Genomic DNA, 10,286 nt, shown 5'->3' with positions numbered 1-10,286 from the left:
AGTCAAAACCAGGTGCCTTCTCCCAGGAGATAAGCTGACACACTCAAACACATAGTAACACTATCTTACCTTCAGTCTACAATGTTTATTGTTGGGTACTCGTTGTAGCTTCAGGTCTTTTAGCACTCCTGTGTGTGTGTGTGTGTGTGTGTGTGTGTGTGTGTGTGTGTGTGTGTATGTGTGTGTGTGTGTGTGTGTGCCCGTGGCAAGTGTGTAACACATAAAACATCTGTCTGTCAAGCATGTCTCCTGCATGTATGACTGTGTGTAGCAAGTAAAAAAAAGAGAATGTGAGAAAATAAGGAAGAGAAGAAATTGAGCAGCAGAAAGTGAATGAGTGAATACAATAAAGCCATCCCTCCTTCTCCCTTCCTTCCTTCTTCCTCCCTTCCCTTTCTTTCCTTCCTTCTTCCTCCCTTCCTTCTTCCTCCCGTCTTTCCTCCCTCCCTCCTACCTTCCTTCCTTCCTCCTTTCCTTAATAATAAGAAATTGAGCTGCAGAAAGTGAATGAGTGAATACAATAAAGCCATCCCTCCTTTCTCCCTTCCTTCCTTCTTTCCTCCCTTCCTTCGTCCTTCGTCCTTCCTCCCATCTTTCCTCCCGTCTTTCCTCCCTCCCTCCTACCTACCTTCCTTCCTCCCTCCCTTCCTTAATAATAAGAAGAAATTGAGCTGCAGAAAGTGAATGAGTGAATACAATAAAGCCATCCCTCCTTTCCTTTCTTGTTTCTTCCTTCCTTCCTTCTTTCCTCCCTTCCATCCTTCTTTCCTCCCTTCCTTCCTTATTCCTCCCCTTCCTTCCTTCCTCCCTCATTTCCTAATAATAATAATAAGAATAAGAAATTGAGCTGCAGAAAGTGAATGAGTGAATGAAAGCCTCAGAGGATGAAGCAGCATGATGTGGGGGGCTGCAAAATAACAGTAAAGCAGAGGTGTGTGTGTGTGTGTGTGTGTGTGTGTGTGTGTGTGTGTGTGTGTGTGTGTGTGTGTGTGTATGTGTGTGTGTGTGTTTGCATGAGACAGAGACAGGCAGAGAGAGAGAGAGAGAGAGAAATGGCTGTCTCGGCCATAAATCTGGCCCCAGCCAATCTAATTGGCCATAACCATACATCACTCCATGCCACCGTGCTGCTATTAACCATGAACCCTCGACGCGCCATACAAACAACCTACTGTACGGCCCCATGTGACAGGTTACAACGTACAAACAGGGTTAAAGAGCGGCAAATTGCATGTTGTGGTCTTGCCCTGACAAAAAAAACCCCAACAACAAACAAACCAGCAATATAATTTCAGTTGGATTCCCAGAAAATAATCACATTTCAATCTGACCTTTGAGCACACATTTAGATTCAGGGATGATTTTTGGCACTTACATCATATTTAAGTGGTGGGTGATAGCGGTGGCGGACAAACTGAATTACAGCTGATTTACAATGGACCTGGCCCTCTGATGCACATATAAACAATAAATGATCCAACAGTCCATTGACCGCCTTAGCCGCAGAGACATTATGGCCGCCACCGCTTGCTGATCCGTACAATGAAACACATTTCTACCAAGGTGATGTCACAATGGTGATAATAACAACACGCAGCATCCTCCTTAGGGAAATTAGTTTTTCTCTGTTCCCCCTGTGTTCATCATATACCTGTTCCCTCTCTCTCTAAAAAAAAAAGTGTATTTTTAGCAACACTCTTGTTTCTGTGTTACTTGGAGGACTATGTGGACAATTATAAGAGAAAACATTTTAACTGCTCTGGACTGAAAATAGAGCAGGTGATGCCACTAGAATCAAATTGACCCCAACTGTTCCTTCTTTCCTTCCCTCCTTTCCTTCCTCCCTTCCTTCTTTCCTCTGTCCTTCTTTCCTTCCTTTCTCCCTTCCTCCCTCCCTTCTTCCTTGTTTCTTCCCTCCCTTCTTGCCTCCGTCCTTCTTTTCCTTCCTCCCTCATTTCCTTCCTTCTTCCTCCCGCCTTCCTTCCTTCTTTCCTCCGTCATTATTTCCTTTCCTTCCTCCCTTCCATCCATCCTTCCTTCCTCCCTCATTTCCTCCCTTCTTCCTCCCACCTTCCTTCCTTCTTTCCTCCGTCATTCCTTCCTTTCCTTCCTCCCTTCCATCCATCCTTCCTTCCTTCCTCCTTTCCTCCTTTCCTTCCTTCCTTGAATCGAGGACAACAGGAGGGTTAAATACTTTGCAAAAAAATCATAATAAATTAGATCAAACCCTAACCCTCTAACAGACCACAAATACTTAGTTTTAAGTGGTTAGCCTTCTGTCTTTTCCTTTTATAGAAATGTCCTAATGAACTGCTACCATTAGGAAATTATTGCAAAGAACTCCTAATATGGTATTAAATAGTACAAAACTACACACTGGAAACAGAGAAAGGAAAATAAAGAAAAATATGTCAAAATTGACTCTTAAATACCTGCAAATTAGAATCAGAAAATCTCCAGGGAAATTAAAGTAAAATTAAGGGATCTGTAAAATAAGGCTTTATCAAATATTTGCCTGTAGATGCTTAAATTACACAGGGGAGAAAAAGTCCTAAAATGATACAGAGAGAGTTACTCATAAGTAAATCTGAATGTGTTAAATATTACATATAGACTAAGTGACTGCTACCTGTGGGATCTTTTCCTCTGTGGATCTCCCACACAGTGCATCCTCTACTTACCTACCAAAAGGGATTGATTTATTAAAAGGAGAGGATTGCCTCCATTTACTATCAGACTGGAAAGCAATGCAAGAGAGAAAAAAATTATGATTCTGAAATGCACCACATACACAAATAGTGCAATATAAAAAAGCAAATGTTTTGTCATTCATACCAATACCAAGCACTAACCAGTTGAACCCATGCTCCACGTGGTGCCTGAGATGAAACCTGGAAATAAAGTGCCTCTCCCAAGTGATGAGCTAATCAAAGAGCCAATAGCATACCTTTAAAAAAAATGATGAGGTCACACACTGGGGGCAAGGTGACTGATTGCTCATGAGAAGAGTGTATAAGTGTCAGACTGGGTGTGAGGGGTGTGGATGCTGTGGCAAGTGTGTGTGCGTGTGTATACATTTTGCTCTTGTGTCTGTGATGACAGTGAAACCTCTTAGAATTAAAGTGACAGCTGCAAAGGATCAGAAGGTCACAGAGTAGGAAATTAAATCCCAGGGCTAGAAAGCAGGGACGGGCAGTATCAGCGAGAGCTTGAAAAATAGAGGGTGTGACACAGACGGCCTCAATTTATGTCTAAGAAACTGCTTCGTAGTTATTCTGCTACCCTAGCAACCATACTGCATATGGTGTATAAATTGAAAAAAAAAGTCTTAATTGAATTTGAAATACATTTAAAAACGTTGCCCACAAATTTTTTATTAAATATTTAGATTTAATGAATGAAGATGGAATGAAGTAGGGCTGCTCGATTAGGGAAAAAAAATCATAATCACGATTTTTTGGGTCAAAATTGAAATCACGATTATTAAAACGATTTTTTTTTAAACTTTAGAAACATGCTGCATTTATTGGACATTTCTTGTTCATTTGGCTTAATTAATTTTCTCTCCCAGCAGCAGCCTTTTATCTGCCGCTTAACGCAACCTTATGTACAGTCTCTGAACGCAACACACAGCAGAAAACGTGCAGAGATATTAGAGCTGAGCTGGTTACCATGACGATAGTTCACACAACACTTCCTGGTTTTTAATAATTAGTCAGTAAACTCAGCATCGTCTGACGCAGGCTGGAAACTCTGCACTTTTATTTACAGTTAAAACATTTCACCGTGTGTTTCAGCTTCTGTCAAACTAACGGAGCTGCAGCGGCTTCCGGTCTAAGCTTTTCAAAATAAAACTTTTGTGCGCTCTCTCATTATTATTAAAAATCGTTTCCTCTCGATTTTATTAGTTTTGACATCGTTTGGCAACTAAATAATAGTAATAAAGATCAAATTTCGATTAATTGAATTGTTAAATGCAAAGAAATGGTGACTAACTAAACTATTTCTAGCACAATTATGCATATAAAAATCACAACAAATACATACATGCAGGCGATTTTATTTATTTAAGTAAAAATGTTCTCTCATTGAAACTTCTAAAGAGAAAATGTACAAGAAAATTCCTTAGATGCAACAATGTTTGCACCATATCCATCACACGTGTTTACTGCACAGTGTGCGTTTGTGCTTCTCCACTCAGCAAGGTGAGCAGCTTCCTGTCAGCCGTCAGCCGTCAGTCTTGGTGCAGTCATACGGTTTCCACCACTGAGCAAACTGCAGGACTTTTTTCCTCTGATCGTCAAAGTTCTCTCTGATCGGCTTTCTCCAACGTCGTGGCTCCAGGTCCATCATGCCTCCTACCACTTCCTGTAAGGATTGATAATAGTGTAGCAGAAAATAAAGCATACTCTCAGAATCTTTGTCTACATGAAGCAACATTAGCATTACTAGTAGCTGAAATAAAGTTATAAACATATAAACAATAAAAAGTAATAAAAGTTTGACTTCCCAGGTCATATTGACCCCGTCTGTTTTGACTGTTCCTTCTTTCCTCCCTTTCTTCCTTCTTTCCTCCCTCCTTTCCTTCCTCCCTTCCTTCCCTCTTCCTCCTTTCCTCCCTCCTACCTTCCTTCCTCCCTCCCTTCCTCCCTTCCTTCCTCCCTCCATTCCTTTATTCTTTCTTCCTTCTTTCCTTTCTTCTTCTTCCCTTCCTTCCTTCTCCCTTCCTTCCTCCTTCCTACCTTCCTCTCTCCTTTCCTTCCTTCCTTCCTTCCTCCTCCCTTCCTTCTTTCCTCCCTTCCTCCCATCTTTCCTCCCTCCCTCCTACCTCCCTTCCTCCCTTGACTCGAGGACAACAGGAGGGTTAAAGCGTCTTTTGTAATAGTGACCTCTATAGGCTAAAAAAAAGATACATAATGAAGCATGAAGTGTAGAAACATTAGTGCACGCACTGACCTTTCCAAAGTAATGGGGGAACTTCTGTTCATTTTCAATGACATGAGCAAATCCTCCCTGGAGTCCAAAGTCTACGGCGAAGTAAGGCAGAGCTCGAGGAACCTAAAAGGAAAACACACAAACAATTAATACCAGGAGGAAAGCATTTCACGAAAAGAAGGACAAAAAAATAAAAGGATAGGAAGAGAGGGGATGGAGGGAAAAGACAGAAAGGAAGGTATGAAGAAAAACTCAACTCAACTTTATTTATATAGCACTTTAAAACAATCACAGCTGGAACAAAGTGCTGGGACATAAAACTATTAACAGGAAATAAATACTAAAAAAATAAAAAAAACAATAAAACAATAATTAAAAACAAACCATAAAACACTAAAACAGGAGCAGAGTCTCATGCAGGGTTGAAAGCCAAGGAATAAAGATGGGTTTTAAGATGAGTTAAAAAAAACTATAAAAGGAATGAAGGAAGGAAAGGAGATAAAACTATTTAAGATAGAAAGACAAACATACAGCTTGGCGGATGTCTTTGGAAGAGAGGTCGACTACTTTCTTGTTCATGGCCCATTCCTCATCACACTCCATGATGGCTTTCTGGAGGCACACAGAAACAGCTGCATCACCACATACTTGATGTTTATGACTTCAACTCAAGCTTATCCCTAGTCTTGACAAAATAAACTTAATTTGAATGAAAAGAAACTAACCTTGAAGTATATAGGTGCCATATCGCCTAGTTCTCGGGGCAGTGGGATACACTCTAGGACCATGTGTTGTCTTCTGCGTGGGTTCATGTGTGTTTCCATGAACACGCAGTCCAGCTCCTGGGACTCAAACATGCGCACCAAGGTTCGCCGGAACAGCTGAGGACAACAAAGCGACGAAGAAGTGAACTCAGTGAAATTTGAAAGCAGTATTTGTTTTTTAATGACATGTATCACTGCTGCAAAAACAACAGTCGAGCTAAAGAAGCCGCTAACCTGCATTTCTGACCAGACGTCCTCGTCCAATCCGGTGGCAGAACAGTGATGCTGGAGAGGACAGATGAGGCAGTGACCCTCGGCCATCGACACACCCGCAGGTAGGCTGAGGTAAACCTGGATGTTAAAACACACACACACACACACACACACACACTAGATTAGACAACTCCTATAATCTAGAGCAGGAGGGTCAAACTCATACAGGCTGGATAATTAAAAAGATGGAGGGAGGGAAGGAAGGAAGGAAGGAAGGAAGGAAAAGGAGGAGGATAAGGAAGAGAAGATAAGATGGAAGGTGGAAGGAAGGAAGAAAGGCAGGAAGGAAGGAAGGAAGGAAGGAAGGAAGGAAGGAATAGAAGACAGGAAGGAAAGATGGATGAAAGGGAGGAAGGAAAGATGGAAGGAAGGAAGAAAGGCAAGAGAAGACAAGAAGGAAGGAAGGAAGGAAGGAAGGAAGGAAGGAAGGAAGGAAAAGAAGACAGGAAGGAAAGTGGGCTAGATTGGACCCCTCAGCAGGCCGGTTTTGGCCCACAGACCGCATGTTTGACACCCCTAATCTATATAGTAGTCTTGTAGTAGCTAAAACAAATCAATTCAATTTAATATAACAGCAAGAATAAAAAAGAAACACATTAAAGAGCTCAAACAGAGCACAACCCCCCCCCCCCTACCCCTCTGCTTTCATGATCCATTACCTTGCTCCCTATGGCCACTATGAGGTGCTTCTGGAGCTCCTGGCTGCTGAAACAGTGATGGCATCTCTCCATGGAGGCAGCCAGCTTCCTGGTCTCCCCGATGGCCTTGCTCCTCATCCTCTCCTCCTCCCTGCCCTCGCCCTCCCGCTGTGCCGCACTCGACACAAACATGTCATCCAGCGTGTAATTGTCGCCGTCCGTCTTCCCCATCATCTGGAGAGGCAGTCAGAGTAGGTGGGGGTGTGTGTGTGTGGGGGGGGGTGATGGATAGGAGATGATGGAGATGGAGCAGGAGACAGAGATGCAGGGGAAGAGAAGAAGAAGAGAGAGAGAGATGGTGAGCAGTGTTCAACAATAGTGTTATCATTCAAATCTAAGCCTGAATATTCAAACTGTGCTTCAGTATATTCTCTATGCAAGTGTATTTAGTATATTCAAGATCTGATTTTCGAGTTTTTATTTAATTTCAGGCTTAAAAGGAAGTGTATTCTTCTTAAAACAGGGGAGAAAATAATGTTGATCCTTTAAGAAGCACCGCTGTAGAGAAACTGACCATCCCTGGAAACAGACTGCTAGCTTCACTACTTGGTGTGTATGTAGGTGCTGACGCAAGATTACCGTCTGTGCTGTTTCCATGCCATGTTTCTCTCTCTCTCTCTCTCTGTGTGTGTGTGTGTGTGTGTGTGTGTGTGTGTGTGTGTGTGTGTGTGTGCGTGTGTGTGTGTGTGATATGTGCCTGGGCTGCCCTGTATGTAAGTTGGTCTCTGTGTGTGCTAACAGTATGAGGCAGGACGCCGAGTATCGACTCGACTCCGGTGTTTTTACGTCTGAGTCTTGTCGCCGTGGTAACTGGGCAACAGGTTGGAATCTGTGTGTATGTGAGAGAGCGAGAGGCGAACATGGCTGAAGTGAGTGTGAGTGTGTGTGTGTGACTCAGTGTGTAGGAGTGAGTGTGTGAGTGAGAGTGAAAATTGGATTAGTTTAGTGACAGTGTGGGAGGGAGTGTGTGTGTGTGTGTGTGTGTGTGTGTGTGTGTGTGTGTGTGTGTGTGTGTGTGTGTGTGTGCGTGCACCCATAGGAGTGAGTGTGTGCAATGGACGGCATAGAAGTGTGCAGCACATGCACTTGTACAAGAGCAGATACACACATGCAAACACACTTCAACTTGCACTTATATTTAAACTAATTCAGCATAATATTAAACATTAGTGCTGCAACTTTAAAGCATTATTTTCACTATTGATTATTCTGACACTATTGATTAATAAAGTCCTGTTTTGTCCGATCAGCAGTCCAAATTCAAAAGATATTCATTTTACTATCATGTATGACACAAAAGCTTCAATTTGTCACATTTGAGAAGCTGCAACCAACAAATATTTGGCATTGTCCTTTAAAAAATGACTTAATCTATTACTAACAATTTGCCACTTCATAATTAATGGACTGATCACTGTTAGCTCTACATAAAAACAACACGTTCTTCATGTAATTTAAATTATAGATTGTGAATTCAGCTCGTAGCCGGAGAGTTGAAAGGATTATTACACATTACTCATGTTTTATTAAAGAAATCCACCACATTAAATCTCCAGAAGACCCGACCCCCCCCTGCTCCTTTGGAGTACCAGGGGTCCGAAAGGTTTGGAGAGTGAGTGTGTGTGTGTGTGTGTGTGTGTGTGTGTGTGGGGGGGGGGGATGACCAAGGTTTCATTACAGCACATTTGACCTCAAATTAAAATACAAAATAAAAGAAGCCTGATAATAAAAAATATTAATAATAAAAATTATAGCCGAGTAGTTATTCACTAAACAACTACTTTTGCAATATCTAAGCAGTTTCTTCACACTACATCTCAAATCTGAATATGCCATCGGATTGCTCACATAGGAAAACCTATAAAAGCACATTTAATTCATGTTTTTACCATATCTAGTCAAAGAGATACACTGAAAAATAGATTTCAGCCTGGCAGCGGCGGCCATGTTGGATTTCTCAAACTTTGAGGCATTGAGCTTCATATACAGCAGATTTGGATTCAGCACCCCTTAATACCCCTAGAAATGTTGTATACTATAAATATTCACAAAATGCCTTCGGGGTTCTGATTTTGTGAAAACTGACCGTGTCTAATAGTGCAAGTCTGCTAACTGAACGAGCGGAGCTGTCAATTAATCTGAATCTGACCAATGAATCAAATGGTCAAAAACACAGTGTGATGCTCTACTTTCATGTCTCTTTAATCACTGACCTTCAGAGGCAAACAAAGCTGCACCTCTCTGTTCCTGGATACACATTCATTATTGATAAATGTCAGCAGAATAAAAGATAAGAGTGATATGAAGTGTGTTAAGGTTGTTTAATGGATTGGTGTGTGTGTATGTGTGTGTGTGTGTGTAAACTGCTTCTAAGATTTAATTATTACTCCTTAATTCTTTCTCCTCTAGTTTCTGCTTTGTATGGTTAAATTGTTCCTACAGCCATAAAACACCATCACAACCGAGCTGAGACATACTGTAGAAGAGAAATAATGATGGTTGCTGCTGGTAGAAGAAATTGAAGCAAAAGGTGAATGGAAAAAAAAACTAAGACACAATAACAGAGTGAAAGGATTGGAGAAGAAATGATGGAGAATAAAAATAAAAAAAAACGCCCAAATCATTAAGGATAAAAAAAAAAAAAGAAGAAGAAGAGGAGAGCACTCGATTCTATTTGATTTAATTCAGTGACCTGTGTTGTACGTCATACCCAACGCAAAAAAAAAGGTTAAAAAGGAAGCAGATGAAGGGAAGGAAGGATGGAAGATGGCAGACAACAAAGCTTAAAGCAATGTCCACAGAAAGGATACTCAGGTGGGGGTGAGAGGAAGGGAGTTCGGATGCTAAAGACTAAAAAATAGAAGGATGGATGAAAAAAGAAAGGAGAAGGGACGAGTAAAGGGAAAAGATGAAATTTGAGCATAGGTCTGGGCAATTATGGCAAAAATCAAAATCACCATTAATTGAACTTTTAACCTCGATTACGATTAATGAACGATTATCTCCACTCTTGATGAACAATTATGTATTTTCAGTTTATTTCCTTTCCTTTCCTCCTTTCCTTCCTCCTTCCTTTCTTCTCCCTTTCCTTCTTTCTTCCCTCCCTCCTACCTTCCTTCCTTCCCCCTTCCTTCCTTCCTTCCTTCCTTCCTTCCTTCCTTCCTTCCTTCCTTCCTTCCTCCCTCCCTCCCTCCCTCCCTCCCTTCCTTCCTTCCTTCCTTCCTTCCTCCCTTCCTCCCTTCCTCCCTCCTTCCTTCCTTCCTGGTTAATGTCTAGTTGACTTGATTAGAACTATGTAAAGATCATGGTTTGGGTTAAAATGATCACTGGAGACAAGTTTTCAAATTCCTTAAAGATTATGCAACCCTTGCTGTCATGGCAACAGTGAATCACGTTAATTGACATGAGCAAGATTAAGTCGATTAGAGTTTCTAAATGTCGGGTTTATAGATTATTTTTAGCCCTAGTTTCATATCTTTCATATATTACAAAACCCATTAAATTTCAAAAGCTGAACAATCCGTCCAATAACTGATCATTTATCAATTCCCATTTTTCCTCTCAACTTTTTTTCCCCTCATGATTTAGAACACCAGGTGTGTTGGCGTGAGATTGA

General features: G+C 41.4%; 1 protein-coding gene across 3 annotated transcripts in view; it reads right to left on the bottom strand.

Moving 5' to 3' along the window:
* Positions 1–3,975: 3,975 nt before the first annotated feature.
* cwf19l2 (CWF19 like cell cycle control factor 2) overlaps positions 3,976–10,286 on the bottom strand; it is a 30,263-nt gene continuing 23,952 nt past the window's right edge. For 2 of the 3 annotated variants that reach the window (XM_053320889.1, XM_053320890.1), the window contains exons 14-19: positions 6,632–6,844; positions 5,934–6,050; positions 5,661–5,816; positions 5,467–5,547; positions 4,957–5,058; positions 3,976–4,368 (exon numbers count right to left, since the gene is read on the bottom strand). In XM_053320889.1, coding sequence (XP_053176864.1) covers positions 4,228–4,368; positions 4,957–5,058; positions 5,467–5,547; positions 5,661–5,816; positions 5,934–6,050; positions 6,632–6,844 — 810 coding nt within the window. In that variant the 3' untranslated portion in view covers positions 3,976–4,227. Of the gene's footprint in view, positions 4,369–4,956; positions 5,059–5,466; positions 5,548–5,660; positions 5,817–5,933; positions 6,051–6,631; positions 6,845–10,286 lie in introns of those variants that run through there. The other variant, XM_053320891.1, reaches the window with a different exon arrangement.

The sequence above is a fragment of the Scomber japonicus genome, chromosome 6 (genome assembly GCF_027409825.1).
Source record: "Scomber japonicus isolate fScoJap1 chromosome 6, fScoJap1.pri, whole genome shotgun sequence".
Classification (NCBI taxonomy): Eukaryota; Metazoa; Chordata; class Actinopteri; order Scombriformes; family Scombridae; genus Scomber; species Scomber japonicus.
This window is presented reverse-complemented; position numbering and strand designations above follow the sequence as displayed.